The following is an 18,917-nucleotide window of genomic DNA, read 5'->3' as shown; positions in this document are numbered from 1 at the left end:
CGCATCCTGAACCCCACTCCCACCTTCCTCCCCACCCTACCCCTTGGGTTGTCCCAGCGCACCGGCTTTGAGTGCCCTGCTTCATGCATCGAACTTGCACTGGTCATCTGTTTTACATACGGTAATATGCATGTTTCAATGTTATTCTCTCAAATCATCCCCCCCACCCCGCCTTCTCCCACATAGTCCAAAAATCTGTTCTTTACATCTGTATCTCTTTTGGTGCCTTTCATAAAGGATCATCGTTACCATCTTTCTAAATTCTATATATATTTGTTAATATATGGTATTGCTGTTTCTCTTTCTGACTTACTTTACTCTGTCTAATATGCTCCAGTTTCATCCACCTCTTTAGAACTGCCTCAAATGTGTTCTGTTTTTATAGCTGAGTAATGAGTTGACTCATTGGAAAAGGCCCTGATGCTGGGAGGGATTGGGGGCAGGAGGAGAAGGGGACAACAGAGGATGAGATGGTTGGATGACATCACCAACTTGATGGACATGGATTTGAGTAAACTCTGGGAGTTGGTGATGGACAGGTGGCCGGCGTGCTGCGATTCATGGGGTCTCAAAGAGTTGGACACAACTGAGCAACTGAAATGAACTGAACTGAACTGAATATTCCATTGTGTATATGTACCACAACTTCCTTATCCATTCATCTGTCCGTGGACATCTAGGTTGCTTCCATGTCCTGGCTATTGTAAACAGTGCTGCGATGATCATTGGGGTCACTTTCAATTCTGGTTTCCTCAGTATGGATGCCCAGCAGAGCGATTGCTAGGTCATATGGCAGTTCTTTACCAGATTCCAAGTTTTTAAGGAATCTCCACACTGTTCTCCATAGTGACTGTACCAGTTTGCATTCCTACCAACAGTGTAAGAGGGTTCCCTTTTTTCCACTTCCTCTTCAGCATTTATTGTTTGTCAACTTTTTGATGGTGGCCATTTTGACTGGTGTGAAATGATACCTCATGGTTTTGGTTTGCATTTCTCTAATAATGAGTGATGTTGAGCATCTTTTCATGTGTTTATCAGCCATCTGTACGTCTTCTTTGGAGAAATGTCTGTTTAGTTCTTTGGCCCACATTCTGACTGGGTTATTTGTTTTTCTGGTATTGAGCTACATGAGGTGCTTATTTATTTTGGAGATTAATTTTTGTCAGTTGTTTCATTTGCTATTATTTTCTCCCATTCTTAAGCCTGCCTTTTCACCTTGCTTATAGTTTCCTTCATTGTGCAAAAGCTTTTAAGTTTATTTAGGTCCCATTTCTTTGTTTTTTCCTAAGTATTTTATTCTTTTCATCACAATGGTTAATGGGATTGTTTCCTTAATTTCTCTTTCTGTTTTTTCATTCTTAGTGTATAGGAATGCAAGGGATTTCTGTGTATTAATTTTATATCCTGCTACTTTACTCTATTCATTGATTGCTGCTGCTGCTGCTAAGTTGCTTCAGTCATGTCCCACGCTGTGTGACCCTATGGACAACAGCCCATCAGGCTCTTCTGTCCACAGGATTCTCTAGGCAGGAATACTGGAGTGGGTTGTTATTTCCTTCTCCATATTCATTGATTAGCTCTAGCAGTTTTCTGGCTATACCTTTAGGGTTTACTATGTAGAGGATCATGTCATCTGCAAACAGTGAGAGTTTTACTTCTTTTCCAACCTGAATTCCTTTTATTTCTTTTTCTTCTCTGATTGCTGTGGCTTCCACAACTATGTTGAATAGTAGTGGTGAGAGTGGCGCCCTTGTCTTTTTCCTGATTTTAGAGGAAATGCTTTCAATTTTTCACCATTGAGGATAATGTTTGCTGTGGGTTTGTCATATATGGCTTTTATTAGGTTGAGGTATGTTCCTTCTGTGCCTGCTTTCTGGAGAATTTTTATCATAAATGGGAGTTGAATTTTGTCAAAGGCTTCCTCTGTATCTATTCAGATAATATAATGGCTTTTATCTTTCAATTTGTTAATATGGTATATCACATTGATTGATTTGTGAATATTGAAGAATCCTTGCATCCCTGGAATAAAGCCCACTTGTTCATGATATATGATCTTTTTAATATGTTGCTGAATTCTGTTTGCTAGAATTTTGTTGAGGATTTTTGCATCTATGTTCATCAGTGATATTGGCCTGTAATTTTCTTTTTTTTTAATCTCGCCTTTGGTATTTATTTATTTATTTTTTATTTTTTTTTCCATTTGTTTTTATTAGTTGGAGGCTAATTACTTTACAATATTGTAGTGGCTTTTGTTATACATTGACATGAATCAGCCATGGATTTCCATGTATTCCCCATCCTGATCCCCCCTCCCACCTCCCTCTCCACTTTTTTTGTGGCATCTTTGTCTGGTTTTGGTATTAGGGTGATGGTGGCCTCATAGAATGAGTTTTGGAGTTTACCATCCTCTGCAAATTTCTGGAAGAGTTTGAGTAGGATAGGTGTTAGCTGTTGTCCAAATTTTTGGTGGAATTCAGCTGTGAAGCCATCTGGTCCTGGGCTTTTGTTTGTTGGAATATTTTTGATTACAGTTTCGGTTTCCGTGCTTCTGATTTGTCTGTTCAGATTTTCTATTTCTTCCTGGTTCAGTTTTGGAAGGTTATTCTTTTCTAAGAATTTGTCCATTTCTTCCAAGTTATCAATTTTATCAGCATATAGTAGCTCATAGTAGTCTCATGATATTTTGTATTTCTGTGTTGTCTGTTGTGATTTCTCCATTTTCATGTCTAATTTTATTGATTTGATTCTTCTCCCTTTTTTTCTTGATGAGTCTGGCTAATGGTTTGTCTATATTATTTATCTTCTCAAAGAACCATCTTTTAGTTTTGTTGATCTTTGCTAGAGTCTCTTTCATTTCATTTTTTCCTGCTTTAATTTTTATGATTTGTTTCCTTCTCCTAACTTTGGTGTTTTTGTGTTCTTTCTTTTCTAGTTATTTTAGGTGTAAAGTTAGGTTGTTTATTTGATGTTTCTCTTGTTTCTTGAGGTAGGCTTGTGTTGCTATGAATATCCCTCTTAGCACTGGTTTTACTGAATCCCATAGGTTTTAGATTGTTGTGTTTTCATTTTTATTTCTTTCTATGCATATTTTGATTTACTTTTTTATTTCTACCGTGATCTGTTGCTCAGACATGTGTTGTTTAGCCTCAGTGTGTTTTTTGTTTTTTTAATAGTTTTTTTCATGTAGTTGATATCTAATCTTACTGCATTGTGATCAGAAAAGATGCTTGAAATGATTTCAAGTTTTAAAAATTTACCACAGCTTGATTTGTGGCCTAGAATGTGATCTATCCTGGAGAATGTTCCATGTGCTCTTGAGAAAAAGGTGAAATCCATTGTTTTTGGTTGAAATGCCCTGTGGATATCAATGAGGTCTAACTGGTCTATTGTATCATTTAAAGCTTGTGTTTCCTTGCTAATTTTCTGTTTTGTTGATCTACTCATGGGTGTGAGTGGGGTATTAAAGTCCCCATTATTACTGTTGCTGTTAATTTCCCATTGCATACTTGTTAGCATTTGCCTTATGTATTGAGGTGCTCCTATGTTGGGTGCATATATATTTATAATTGTTATATTTTCTTCTTGGATTGATCCTTTGATCATTATGTAGTGTCCTTTGTCTCTCATCATGGTCTTTATTTCAAAGTCTATTTTATCTGATATGAGTATTGTTTCTTCTGCTTTCTTTTGGTCTCCATTTGCATGAAATATCTTTTCCAGCTCTTCACTTTCAGTCTGTATGTGTCCCTAGGTTTGAGGTGGTCTCTTGTAGACAGCATATATAGGGGTCCTGTGTTTGTATCTACTTGGCCAGTCTGTCTTTTGGTTGGTGCGTTTAACCCCAAAATTTTCTTTTCATTTAAGGTAATTATTTTAGGTAACTTTCTTTACATTTAGGGTAATTATTGATAAGTATGATCCCTTTACCCTTTCCTTTGTTGTTTTGGGTTCGTTTTTGTAAACCCTTTCTGTGTTTCCTCTCTAGAGAGGATCCTTTAGCATTTGTTGAAGAGCTGGTTTGGTGTGCTGAATTCTGTCAGCTTTTGCTTGTCTGTAACACTTTTGATTTCTGCTTCATATCTGAATGAGATCCTTATTGGGTAGAGTAATCTTGGTTGTAGGTTTTTCTCTTTCATCACTTTAAGTATGTCCTGCTATTCCTTTCTGGTCTGAAGAGTTTCTATTGAAAGATCAGCTTTTATCCTTATCCCCTTGTGTGTTATTTGTTGCTTGTCCCTTGCTGCTTTTAATATTTGCTCTTTGTGTTTAATTTTTGTTAGTTTGTTTAATATGTGTCTTCGGGCATTTCACCTTGGGTTTATCCTGTTTGAGTCTCTCTGGGTTTCTTGTACTTGGATGACTTTTCCTTCCCCATTTTAGCGAAGTTTTTGACTACTATCTCCTAAAGTTTTTTCTTATCCCTTTCTTTTTGTCTTCTTCTTCTGCGACACCTATGATTTGAACATAGTGATGTTTAACATCATCCCAGAGGTCTCTGAGGTTGTCCTCATTTCTTTTTTTCTTTTCTCTTTTTTAACTCTCTGCTTCATTTATTTCCACCATTGTGTCTTCCACCTCACCTGTCCTCTCTTCTACCTCAGTTTTTCTACTGTTGGTTCCCTGCAGAGTGTTTTTAATCTCAGTTATTGCATTGTCCATTATTGATTGACCCTTCTTAATTTCTTCTAGGTCCTGGTTAAACATTTCTTCGTCTCAATCCTTGTCTCTAGTCTGTTTATCTGTAACTCCATTGTGTTTTCAAGATTTTGGACCATCTTAACTATCATTATCCTGAAATTTTTTTCAGGTAGACCCCCATTTCCTCTTTTGTTTTGGTTTGATGGGTTTTTGTCACATTCCTTCACCTGATGAATATTTCTCTGCCTTTTCATTTTGTTTAGATTGCTGTGTTTGGGGTTTCCTTTCTGCAGGCTAGAAGGTTGTGGTTCCTCTTAATTTTGAAGTCTGCTCCCTGTGGGTGGGGTTGGACCAGTGGCTTTTCCGGGTTTCCTTGGGGGAACTTGTGTCTGTGTTCTGATGGGTGGAACTGGATCTCTTCTCCCTGGACTGCAATCAAGTGTCCAGTAGTGAGTTTGGGCATGTCTGTGGGTTTGGTATGGCTTTGGGCAGCCCATCTTTTAATGTTCAGGGTTGTGTTTTTCTGGAGAATTAGTGTGGTGCTAATTAGCTTAGTTAGCTTGTTGGCTCTTGGGTGGAGCTTGGTTTCAGTGTAGTTATGGAGACTTTTGGTGGGCTCTTGTCTATTAATGTTCCCTGGAGTCAAGAGTTTTCTGATATTCTAAAGTTCTGGAGTTGAGCCTCCTGCCTTAGGGTTTCTTTCCTGCTCCTACAGGAGTGTCAAGGCTTCTCCATCCATACAGCACAGAAGATAGAACCACTAGGTTAATGGTGAAGCAACTCTGCACAGCCAGGAACACCCGGAGAGATTCACAGAGTTTTATAAACAAAAGAAGAGGGAGAAAGGGGATAGACGTGACCGGGAGGAGAAAAGGAAGAGTTAAAAGGGGAGAGAGCAGTCAAGCCAGTAATCAAGTCCCTTAGTGAAAATGGATAATGAAGATTAGATTTCTAAAGGTACAAAATTGATAACAAATATAAAAAAGCAAAGATTAAAAATGAGAGTAGAGATTTGACTCTCAAAAATTCAATATAAAAATACGAAAGAAAATCAGTCAGAAAAATGAAAAAAAATATATATATATGGAATTTGTTTTAAAAAATAGGTCTTTCTTTTTATCCAGAAAGGTAATAGTAGGCTATAAAAATGAAAGTTAAAGGAGCAATAAATAATTTTTTTTTTAAATTACAAAGTGATAATAGTAAAAATATATCTGGGGATTTCTCTGGCACTGTTGTGGGCAGTGGGGTCAGTTCAGGGTCAGATAGCCCCTTGTTCCGGCTTGTACTTCTTCTCAAGGTCTACAGGTGCCCCTCAGATGTGCAGTCCCAGCATTTACTGCAGGGTTTTAGTCTGTTGACCTTGTCCCCTCCAGGGCGTTTCCCCCTTCTTTGTTTATTTTGGCTTCTTCTTTCGCAAGTCTCTTCAGGGTATAAGTTCCGCCCTGGTTCGAGGGGATGAAGGTGGCCACTTTTTAGGCTCACTTGTTTAGCTGTCCTGTGGAGAGGGAGGGACATTGCAAACAAATACCTCAGCGTGTGTGGGGAGTGCTCGCAGTGGAGGGACCACACTTGGTTTGCCACAGGCCAGGGCGGCATGTACTTTCCAGTCTGCACTGCCCAGGCTCCAGGGTGCTCTGCAAGGGCACTGTCCCAAGTGGACCTTGTGTTTCGTACACTTCCCGGGTCTAAGCCGTTGAGGTTCTCGGGCGCTCTGCAAGGGCACAGACGCAGCTGAGCTGTACTTTTTGTGCCCTTTCCAGGTCCAGGCAGCTCAGGTGGCTGGTTGCTTGGCAAGAGCACTGTCCCACGTTAGCTGTGTATCTTATGTACCTCCCTGGGCCCGGCCGCTCGGTTTGCCGGGTGTACCACTGAAGTGCAGTCCCAGGTGTGCCGTGTGTCTCCTCTGGGGAGCTGATCTCAGGCTGCGACCCTCCTGGCAGATGTCAACCATCCAGGATCCCAGGAAGATGTGGTTAGCAACTGGCAGCCTGCTAACCGTTTGGTGGAAGAGTTTGGTGCAGTCTCAACTGGAGCTGAGATTGCAGTGGCCCCTTGCCTTCTGGCTCTGGCTGTCACACACTTGCATCTCTGCCTCCCGGGAGGGAGGACCCTAAACAGCAGCTGGCTTGTTCTCCTTTGGTATTTGCTAGGGCAGAAGCCTTTGTTCTATGAGTGTGCCAGGGGTCACCATGAGGCGTCAGAACCTTTAGAGGGAAAGGTCCTTTTTCTTTTTTTCTGTTTCCCTGGCAGTGCCGCGGTTTGCGTTGCTTTGTCACATTAGCCCCCCTCAGATTGTCCTCAGGGCATTCAAGCCCGGTTCTCACCCTAAGGACTGACAGTGCAGCCCACACCTCCCTGCCCGGCCTCCACTCACTGCTGGCTAACGCGAGTGTCTGAGCTGCTTCTCCACTGGTAGTGCGGTTAGGCGCATATTCTGTGTTTTTTTTTCTTCCTGTTACATTGCCCTCAGATTCCAAAGCTCCCCACTGACCTGCCTGTGAGAGGGTTTCCTGTTGTGTGGAAACTTCTTCACGACTTTCTCCCCAGGACAGATCTCTTTCCCTAAATCCTTTGTCTCTGTTTTGCCTTTTATTTTTTGTCCTACCTCCTTTCGAAGAGATTGGGCTGCCTTTCTGGGTGTCTGGTGTCCTCCACGAGCATTCACAAGTTGTTTTGTGGAAATTGTTCAACATTCAAATGATCTTTTGATGAATTTATAGTGGAGAAAGTGGTCTCCCTGTCCTATTTGTCTGCTGTCTTGGGACCCCCCCGAGGGTATACTTTAAACTTGATACTTTTGAACAGAAAACAGTCCTTTCCACTGTTGTTGTAAAGTTGATATCCCTTAAAAAATTGCCAACGTCTTTAATTCCAGAATGTCTGTAAATGTACATGGGTGGAAAAGGGAGGCTGTATGTGAACACATAAGATGAAAAACATCTTTTAATATAACATTAATTCAGAAAATAACTTTTTTCCTAACATTTTTTTCCTTTGTTTTCTGAAAATTAATTCAGAATTATATTTTAAAAAATCCTTCAAAAGACCTTTTTGAAGTTTTATCTAAATAAAAAACCCCTAATGTATGTAAAATTTGAGCTTATTTAATTGAAATATTATTATAAATAATAAATTATAACCATTAAGGAAAAGAGAATGATTAAAATGAAAACAGTGATGTGGCTAAAGGTGATACTTATTCCTTTGTCTTCTGACAGCTTGAAGGTCCATGTGTTTTGCAAATTCAAAAAATTCGCAATGTTGCTGCACCAAAGGATAATGAAGAATCTCAGGCTGCACCAAGAATGTTGCGTTTACAGATGACTGATGGTCATATAAGTTGCACAGCAGTAGAATTTAGTTACTTGTCAAAAATAAGGTAATTGGCTCTTTATTGTGTATATTTGTTGTGTTTAAAAGTACAATTCACAATGGATTTTGTTTCTAAGACCTTTGAAAAGAAGGAATGAACTGTTAAGTACATGTTACAGTTTTTCAGGATTGATTAGAGAGTTTGTACTATATCTATAAAGAGAAATAGTTTAAATTGGATTTAATTGCTTTAATATTAATAACAAACAGAAATTTAAGGTGGTCTTACATGGAAAGTAATCCTGTCAATTTTATCACTAAATTTTAGATCGTTAAAAATTTTCAGAACAGAAAGTGAAAGTGAAGTCGCTTAGTCGTGTCCAACTCTTTGCGACCCCATGGACTGTAGCTTACCAGGCTCCTCTGTCCATGGGATTTTCCAGGCAAGAGTAGTGGAGTGGGTTGCCATTTCCTTCTCCAGAGGATCTTCCCAGCCCAAGAATCTAACCCGGGTCTGCCGCATTGTAGGCAGACACTTTACCGTCTGAGCCAAATTTCTTTAAATATGTTACAATTTCTTCCTTGACAGTTGTGTCCATCACACTGTTTAGTGTTTTAGAAAAGTTATAGGCAAATGAGTTTTCTTGGGGGAAATGATTGAAGCTAGAGAGGTTTGTATGTTACTCCACTGTCTAAAAGGAGGAATAACTCTTTAAGGAAAAATTTCCAAATCCTTTTGCCTGTTTTTATAATAGGCTTTTAGAGTCATGCCTGTTGGAATGGAAAAAAGCAATGAGAAGCAAGGGAAAGTGTCTCCATTATTCTCAGTGTCTCCATTAGATCTGTTTGAACTCTTTTTTCTGAGATGGTAATTTTCAATGGACATTTGCAAACAGTCCCACTCCCATTTTTATTTTCTTAGTCATTTTATTTGCTTATGTTTGCTGCTCAGGGTCTTTTGAGCTTTTTCCATTTCATATTAATACTGAGACCATACTTCTTTCCTGCCCAAGCATTTGTTCTAACATTTTTATCTGGTGCTGGAGGGTCAAAGATAAAAAGAATTTAGATTTTGCCCCCAAGTAGCTTATGCGGCAATGAGATAAGCACACAGCATACAGATTATAATATACATATAATTTGAAATGAATAGAGGTTCAGGAAATTGCCTGTACCTAGGGGAGCCAGGAATGGGACTTAAAATATGAATAGGTGTTTTGAGAGAGATAGGGGGTGGAATAGCACATGCAAAGACAGGGTACCCTGACAACAGATGAGTGAAAAGTTATACTTAGCGGAGCTTAGGTGATTGGCATGGTGGTATATGGGAGGAAATACGGTAGATTGAGGCCTTGTATTCCACATTCAGCAATCTCATTCTTTCTTTCTTCCTTCAGCTAGTGTCTGCCTTTGGTGAGGGAGGCTCCTTCCTTAGAAGATAATATGTATGTTCGTCTAAAATGCCGATTTTCATATACAAAGCGGGGTGTATTGACTTTGTGATTATGTTGTCTTTTCTTTGAAGAGTAGAATGATTCCTACTTTTATGGAGAAATAGTCCTCCTTTGACACATTTAGTGAAAAGTGACTGAGAAGGAAAACTTGCTATGTAATGGCTCATTCTCTCATTTTACTGCTGTATATTTTTCTGCGGTAAATGAAAGCACAGATCGGCCCAGAGAAGAGAGTCTCTTATGCTGTTCACCATTTTCTTTTGTTGAATTTATTACATTTTGACAATTGATAAAAAATGTTGCTTCTTTCTCATTTGCATATCATTGAAACAGCATGACTACTTTTGGTTCTATAGAAACAACAGCTTACAGAAGTGTTCTCCCATGTGAACAACTTGGGAAGCTATTTTCAAATAAGTTTGGTGGTTAGTGGTTGTCTTAGAAGGGAGGTGTAAGAGCTCACTAGGGAGGATAAACCAGGAGTTGGTATAGAACGTGTTTTCTCCACTGGGCATTGCATTTCTCTGGGGTGCTTCTTTCCACTCATCTATTGTACCTCCAGCCCCACTTTACACCCTGGTTTTTTTGTTTTTTTTTTTAAATTTCAATGAAGAGAGAGAATAAAGGAACTTTGGAGTGCCAATCAAGTATTAGTTAAATTGCAATATGCTCTCTGAGTAAGTTATGACCCTGAAGGTGATATAATAAAAATTACATTAAAATTTTGGCACCTGTTTATTCTTTTGTGGGAATAGAATTGTAATTCAGTGACTATAACTCTTTGTCAATTATCCTAGTGAGATTGTATGTTTGACTTAAAATAATTCACTATCTTTTCCCTCTTAACCTATTAGAGAAAGAGTTTGGAAAGGTACAGTCATTTTACATAAAGATAACTCATTATCTGCTTTCACATTAGCTTTTGGTTTTAAAAATATATTATCATAATGGAAATGCCCCTGTAATTTACTTCCTACTTTTTAAGGTCTTATATAGGTTCTCATATTGCTAGTTTGTGATTTTTACATTTCATTACACTGTGCAATTTTATCAATATGTTAGAAATTATTGGCTAAAAATGGCTCTAAAGAACACATTGGTTTTCTGCAAATATTGTAATTCATTAATAATTTCTTTAGAGGTTAAGAGTAGGGCAGCCTGGTATTCTTGGTGCTTATTTTTTTTTAATTTATCCCTAAATGATGACTATAGAGTTAGAAAATCTGTATCTGCTGTTTACCTGGAACTGGGAAAAACTTCACTTAGTGTGTCTATATTCAGTTGTTGCTGATTTTGAAGTTTGATAGGCATTGTGCAATTTCCTACATTTATCACCATATAGCGCTCTACTTAAGAGTTAAGCTAGGCAAGACTGTCCATGACTATTTGTTTTGTTAAGTTACATAAAATGACTGAGAATGATTAAGCATGGGGTCCTCAGGATAATTTTTACCAAATAATGTTTTACTCCACATGGGATCTTTGAAACCTTAAAAATAGGCACATTCTGTTTCTTCTTGTTAATGACCATTTTATCAACCATTTTTCTTCAAAATAAGCCAGAGATACCAATGCTTTCATTGATTTGCTTTTTTAAAAAGTTAATTTATTTATTTTAATTGGATGATAATTACTTTACAATATTGTGGTGGTTTTTTGCCATACATTGACGTGAATCAGCCAAGGGTGCTCCCCATCTTGGGGAGTAACATGTGTCTCCCCATCCTGAATCACCCCCCACCCTCCCCCCATCCCCCCCACCAATTGGGTTTGCTTTTGCACTATCACCCACTCCAGTATTCTTGCCTGGAGCATCCCATGGACAGAGGAGCCTGTCAGGCTACAGTCTATAGGGTTGCAAAGCGTCAGACATGACTGAAGTGACTTAGTACACACACACATGCCACATGGTGAATTTTATAAATTTTTTAAAATGTGAGTGTGAAAGCCTTTCATCATGATTTTCTAATTTATCGTAAGTGCTTTAGGACTGTCTTTATTCCTCTTTGCAGTTCTTTACCCCTTGCTGCTATGTTTGAAGAGATGCAGTGGGGCTTAGTATATATGCTTTTACTTTAGGATAAACCTGTGTGATGAAATTGATTTCTTCCATTTCTTCCTTTACTGAAAGACTGGTAGGAGGATAAAGAATATTTTCTCTGGTTTTTGTAAAAGGGGTCATGGTGTGATAATGTTTGTCCCAAATCAGATAATGTTAACCTGTTATGGAAAAGTCCTTTTGAAGTCAGTATGCTTTAGAGTAAATAACTCTCATTTGATCTTTAACTGGATGGTTAACAAAAAGACCATTGTTTTATGTGGATTACAGTAGCTTATATAGATGTTAAAGGTCTCAGTTTCTTACGGATTTGTTATCTCTTTTGTATTGTAATTTAATTTTTTAACATAGTATAAAATGAGGTTTGGAAAAATGGGAAATTCTTTCCATTACACATTTCTCTCCACATGTTAACACCTTGTAATTATCGAGGCAGAATTGGTTAACATCCTTTGAGATCATAGACTCCAAGTATCCTAAAAGAAGGAGCTGTAAACATTGCACTGAAAACTTGCTTTAAAGCTTTACCTGACCTGTTAGTTAGGGTAACTCCAGGAGTTGGTGATGGACAGGGAGGCCTGGTATGCTGCAGTTCATGGGGTCGCAAAGAGTAGGACATGACTGAATGACTGAACTGAACTGAATTGAACTGACCTGTTAGTTTGTAGATGAACAACTGATAATAAGCTTTGAATGGTGCTAATAAGAGTTTAGAAATTCTCTCTATAAAAAATGGTTGCCCCTCCTCCCCAGGTGATGTAGTAAATTTAGACTATAGTTCAACTGTTATTAGTAAATGACAGTGGTGTCCGCAAAATTTTGCTTTGTACGTCTCCTTCAAATTTGATTATTTTTGTTGTGTCAGTATGAAGGAAAAACTTTAGATTTTTGATATACCATATTCATTAAAAGACATTTTCCTATTTGTATTGGTAATGTATTAAAAATTGTGCTTAATAAAAGGCTTCTTTTAAACACCTTAAAAAATGAGGTTTGTAAAGCTCAGGGGAAAAAAGAGCAAATCTTACATTTATACAATATGATAGAGTCGAGGAAGTACTTTCACATCTTTTGTTCTCTTTAAGTTTATGAGCTGTGATTTCTATTATCCGTATATTTTTACATGTAGAAAAAATTAAGGTAGAAAATGATAGTCTTGTACCTGGTCTTCTACTTCCTCCCTGATGACCTGTTCACACTATATAGCTCATCACCCGAAAAATAGTTTTCACATTAGTACATTTTGAAGAATTTTACTAGGTTGTAGTATGGGACTGAATTCCAATTTGGGGAAGGAGCTTAAATGTGTTTTAACTCTTTTTTTTTTCCCTTTGCTTTAGCCTAAACACACCACCTGGAACTAAAGTTAAACTTTCAGGCACTGTGGACATAAAAAATGGATTCCTGCTCTTGAATGACTCTAACACCACAGTTCTTGGCGGTGAGGTAGAACACCTTATCGAGAAATGGGAGTTACAGAGAGTAAGTGTAGACTAAGAAGAATGGTTTGAACTTTTAAAATATTACACTCTTTTTATTATAGTCTCTCTTTTAAAGGATCATCCTATAATGAATAGTAAAATTAGTTCTTTATGCTAGAGTTGAATAGAGTGGAATACAGTGATCTGTATAGAAATTATCTACCTTTGTTTAAGCATATTGTTCTTCTAAAACAGATGCCTTTTTTCAATATTTGTTATATTTTATTACATGTTTTATAAGTCAGTCTTTACTGACAAGTTTTTACAACTGCCAGGATACTAGTTATAAGCTATGTATAATATTGCTTTTGTCTAGTCACCAAGTCATGTTCAACTCTTTTGTGACCCCCATGGACCATAGCTTGCCAGACTCCTCTGTCCATGAGATTTCCCAGGCAAGAATACTGGTGTGGGTTGCCATTTTCTTCTCTGCGGGATCTTCCCGACCTAGGGAACAAACCCATGTATTCTGCATTGGTGGGCGGATTCTTTACCACTGAATCACCAGGGAAGTCCTATGTATAATATACCTGTTATTAATTCTTTCTGCAGAAAACAAGTGTTTGTGCATATGTATGAATAACGTCTACTTCTCTTATCTGTAAACACACACAGATGCAAATGAAAGCAAATTAGAATTTCACTATAATGAAAGGATTCTTGTTGCATTTAACTTTCTAGTCACATTAGTTGATGTTTTCACCATTTTTGTTAACAGTATCTTCATCCTCCTAGTCATCTATGTTATCTAATAATTATCCTTCTACTTTGCTTCTAGCCACCAGTTCTGTTGGTCAGCTGCAGTCAGATCTCTCATCAATGTCTTGCTCTCAGGTTCCATTGATATTACTGTAGTTTAAGTCTCTGGCCTGGACTATTTGTAGTAGCCTTTTAACTGGTTTTGCTACATAACCTTTTTCTATTTTCTAATTTACTGTACTCTGTATCTTAACATAACTCAGACCAATGCTACACCCTACTTTTATTTCACATACCTTAGTCGGGGATTCAGGGTCATTTATAGTCTAGTCCTAGTTCTAGTTTATCTTTTCAGCTTTCTTAATTTTTTTCACATGGGTTTTGTTTTAGCTAAATGGAACTATTTACTCTTCCTTTGATTCTCTAGGCTTTTCTCAGTTGTTCTTTTGGAAAAGAAGAAAGATTTTCCCAATTTTAAGATAATTTGTCTTAGTTTCTCTTTTATTTTTAAAATTATTTTATTATTCTTATTGTTATTTTATTTATTTTTATTTTTTGACTGTAATGTGTGGCATGTGAGATCTTAGTTTCTCAACCAGGGGTTGAACCCTTGGCCCCTGAATTGGAATGGCAGTCTTAAACACTGGAAGCAGGGTAGTCCCAGTTTCTCTCCTAATTCATGCGTGACCATATTGTCCCCATGCTTTTTTTATTTTGGTTTTATTTATTTATTTTTTAAAATTATTTTAATTGGGGGATAATTACTTTACAATATTGTGATGGTTTTTGCCATACATCAACATGAATCGACCATAATTTTAAACTCAAAATGCTTGTTTTTTCACATAGTGAAATATCTATTCCTTTATTGAATTCTTAGAATACTTTTTTTGTGATATGAAGCATATTATTTTTTTTACCTAGCAATAAAGTTATATTTACTTCTTTTTTTTTTTTTTTTTTTATATTTACTTCTTATATCCTTTGATTGTAAGCTTTTTGAGGTCAAAATTCCTGTTTTTGTTATTTTTATTCAGTTCTACAAATATCTGTTGAACAGTGTGTATGCCTTGTGCTGGACTCTTATATCTGTATATCATGTAATCCACCTAGCAGTCTTATAAGAGAGTGTTATGTCCATATGGATCAGGAAATAGGCTTTGAGAACTGTTAAACTTATTTTATGATTATAGCTAATAGGAGATGGATCTGAGCCTTCCTGTATCTCCAGAGTGATGGCCCTGAGTCTTACATGTAATAAATAAAGCGATTTGATAGTTTCATATAAATAGCCAAGTTTATGAACTGTGAATTTCCTAGAGAAATCTCACCCATTTCTTGTGATCTTTTCCTTTTATAAGTTGATATATTGTATCCTTAGAGATTTTTTTTAAAGTGTGTTAATATGTTCTCAAGTCACACAAACATATTATACATAATTTTTCCAACCCAGCCAAAACTATTAATAATTAAGCATGTATTCCAATATCAAATGGCAAAAGTTGATCAGTGGAAAACTGCAGTTACTTTTGCACCAACCTACTTCACTAATTGTAAAGTAGATCAAACATTCCTCAGAAATTGCTCATCTCCAACATGCAAACATACACATACAAACACATATACTCACACACACACACACATACACACACACATACACATGCATGGATCAGTGATAGTTTGACAGTTATCCTTGTAATGTTTTATTATATGTTTTTGCACTTTGTTTTCTCAGAGCCATGCTAGTATTTCTTTTTGTGCTGTGCTTAGTCACTTAGTCATATCCAACTCTTTGTGACCATGTGGACTGCAGTCCACCAGGCTTCTCTGTCCGTGGGGATTCTCTAGGCAAGAACTGGAGTGGATTGCCACGCTTTCCTCCAGGGGATCTTCCCAACCCAGAAATTGAACTGGGATTTCCTTCATTCTAGGTGGAGTCTTTACCAACCGAGCTACCAGGGAAGCCCTATTATTTCTTTCTAAAGCCTTTTGAACAACAACAACAAAAAAAGCTCTAGTATTTCTTCTTAGAGGGCAGTAAAAATTTACATGAAAAAGTTTTAAAATGTCTTAATATGATAATAGTTCTCTTTGGTTTTATAGTTTTTTGATTTTGGTAACCATAGTGATGGAGAAATCATGGAGAGTTCAAATTACTTGAACACCTGGCAGGTGATACCCACAGAAGTCAAATGTACACATAAAAATCCTAAACCATAGAGTAGATTTTGGAAGCAGTGGGGTTTTCTTGTGAAAGTTTTATGGGTTTAGCTCTTTGGCTCTTAAATTTGAGTGTTTGATCCATTTTTAACTAATTCTTAAACATGGTGTAAGTAAAGGGTAAAACTTCATTCTTTTCCATGTGGATATCCAATTTTCCCAGCACCATTTGTTGAAGAGACTCTCCTTTCCCTATTGAATGCCCTTATCACCTTCATCAAAAATCCCTTGACTTGAACAGCATGGAGATCAAACCAGTCAATCCTAAAGGAAATCAGCCCTGAATATTCATTGGAAGGACTGATCATGAAGCTGAAGCTCCAATACTTTGGCCACCTGATGCGAAGAGCCAACTCCTTGGAAAAGACCCTGATGCTGGGAAAGATTGAAGGCAGGAGGAGAAGGGGGCAACAGAGGATGAGATGGTTGGATGGCATCATCAACTCAATGAACATGAGTTTGCGCAAACTCCAGGAGATAGTGAAGGACAGGGAAGCCTGGCGTGCTGCAGTCCATGGGGTCGCAAATAGTTGGACACAACTGAGCAACTGAACAACAACAAAGTGCATGCAAGAATCTGTTTCTGGGTTCTTTATTCGGTTAGTCTGTCTTATTGCCACTGTTTTGATTACTATAACTTTGTAGTAAGTTTTGTAATCGAAAAGTATGAGCTTTTCACAGGATTATTTTGACTATTCAGGGTCCCTTGAGATCCCATATGAATTTTAGTGTGGATTTTTCCATTTCTGTGAAAAATATTCTTAGGATTTTGATAGGAATTGCGGTGAATCTCTAGACCTATTTGAGTAGTACTGATATCTTTACATTAAATCTTCCAAGTCATGACCCTCTCATGTCTTTTCATTTATTGATATCTTCTTTAATTTCTTTTAGCAATCTTTTGTAATTTTAATTGCATAGAACTTCTGCCTCTTTGTTTAGTTTATCCCTAAATGTTTTATTCTGTTTAATTCTAGTATAAATGGAAACCTGTAACTTGCTGTTGTTTTTTGCTTAGCCTAGTTCTCAGCAGTGACTTAACGGGAGATCCTGTGCAGGTTTCTGGAGCATCTTTTCTGTACGGGACTCTTCTTTTTCAAGCCTCTGCCCCAGGGCTTCCAATTATTTCAGTCCGCCTTGAGCTATGAGACTGATTTTCTCAACGTAGGTTTCTGTGCTCTCTGTCTGCATCATGTCTCAGAAAGGCAGAACTCATCTGTCATTTTTTCTCTCTTTGGACTTAGATTCCTGCATTACTTCTTGCCATGTGTCATAAAACATTTGTTTCATATGTGTTGTCCATATTCCTAGTTGTAGAGGGAGATTCAAGTCTTAACTCTTATACGTTCATCAGGATGGAAAGTAGAAATCCTGTAATATGCTTTTTACTATATAATGTGTATTGGAAAATGGTATTATTGGCAGCTTATGTGAACTATAAGAAAGTCATAGCATAAAATGACCTTGATTTTTTTGCTTTGGCTGGTCTTTTTTTTTTAATGTCTAAATTAAAACTAGGGAAAGGACCTCTCAATTATTTTACACATTTGTGTGTGTTTTTTTAAAAATAGATTAACATCTTAAATACAGCTTATCAAGAAATATGATATTCATATACAGTTTAAATTGTTCTTTAATTAAACTGAATATTATTGTTGTTTTTAGTCTTAGTGCTTTTTAATATAATGATATAAAATGCAAAATATACTATATATAATGCAGGGACTCTTGTTGTTCAGTCCCTAAATCCTGTCTGATTATTTGTGACACCGTTGACTATAATACACCTGCCTCCCCTATCCTTCACTGTCTCCTGGAGTTTGCTCAAACTCATGTCCATTGAGTCAGTGATGCCATCCAACCATCTCATTCTATGCTGCCCCCTTTTCCATTTTGCCTTCAATCTTTCCCAGCATCAGAGTCTTTTCCATTGAGTTGGCTCTTCACATCAGGTGGCCAACATATTGGAGTTTCAGCTTAAGTATCAGTCCTTCCAATGAATATTCAGGGTTGATTTTCTTTAGGATTGTCTGGTTTGATCTCATTGCAGTCCAAGGGACTCTCAAAAGTCTTCTCTAGCCCCACAGTTCAAAAGATCAGTTCTTTCGTGCTCAGCTTTCTTTTATGGTCCAACTTTCACATCCATACATGACTACTGGAAAAACCGTAGCTTTGACTCTTTGGACCTTTGTTGGCAAAATGATGCCTCTGCTTTTCAATACAATGTCTAGGTTTGCCATAGCTTTCTTTCTAAGGAACAGCATCTTTTAATTTGATGGCTGCAGTCACCATCTGCAGTGATTTAAGAGCCCAAGAAATGAAATAAAACAAATAAAATCTGTCACTTCTTCTACTTTCTCCCTTTCTGTTTGCCATGAAGTGATGGGACTGAATATCATCATCTTAGTTTTTTTTTAAATGTTGAATTTTAAGCCAGCTTTTTCACTCTCTCACCCTCATCAAGAAGCTCTCTAGTTCCTCTTCAGTTGCTGCCATTAGGGTGGTATTATCTGCATACCTGAGGTTGCTATATTTCTCCTGGAAATCTTGATTCCAGCTTGTGATTCATCCAGCCCAGCATTTTTGATGATGTACTTTGCATAGAAGTTAAATAAGCAGGGTGATAGTATACAGCTGTATTGTACTCCTTTCCCAACTTTGAACCAGTCTGTTGCTCCATGTCGGGTTCTAACTGTTGCTTCTTGACCTGCATACAGGTTTCTCAGGAGACAGGTAGAATGGTCTGGTATTCCCATCTTTTAAGAATTTTCCACAGTTTGTTCTGATCTACACAGTCAAAGGCATAGTCAATGAAGCAATTATTTTTCTGGAATTCTCTTGCTTTTTTTATGATCCAGCAGATGTTGGCACTTTGATCTCTGATTCCTCTGCCTTTTCTAAATCCAGCTTGAACATCTTGAAGTTCTCAGTTTACATATTGTTGAAGTCTAGCTTAGAGAATTTTCATCATTAGTTTGCTAGCATGTGAAATGAGTGCAATTGTGTGTTAGTTTGAATATTCTTTGGCATCGCCTTTCTTTGGGATTG

At 37.4% G+C, this 18,917-nt stretch overlaps 1 protein-coding gene across 2 annotated transcripts in view; it reads left to right on the top strand.

Moving 5' to 3' along the window:
- TDRD3 (tudor domain containing 3) overlaps nt 1–18,917 on the top strand; it is a 204,196-nt gene that overhangs the window by 85,357 nt on the left and 99,922 nt on the right. For both annotated transcript variants that reach the window (XM_043892527.1, XM_043892526.1), the window contains 2 exons: nt 7,863–8,023; nt 12,810–12,951. In XM_043892527.1, coding sequence (XP_043748462.1) covers nt 7,863–8,023; nt 12,810–12,951 — 303 coding nt within the window. The remainder of the gene's footprint in view (nt 1–7,862; nt 8,024–12,809; nt 12,952–18,917) is intronic.

Source organism: Cervus elaphus, chromosome 30 (assembly GCF_910594005.1).
Source record: "Cervus elaphus chromosome 30, mCerEla1.1, whole genome shotgun sequence".
NCBI lineage: Eukaryota > Metazoa > Chordata > Mammalia > Artiodactyla > Cervidae > Cervus > Cervus elaphus.
Note: the sequence above shows the minus strand (reverse complement) of the source record. Positions and strands in the feature narration are given on the sequence as shown.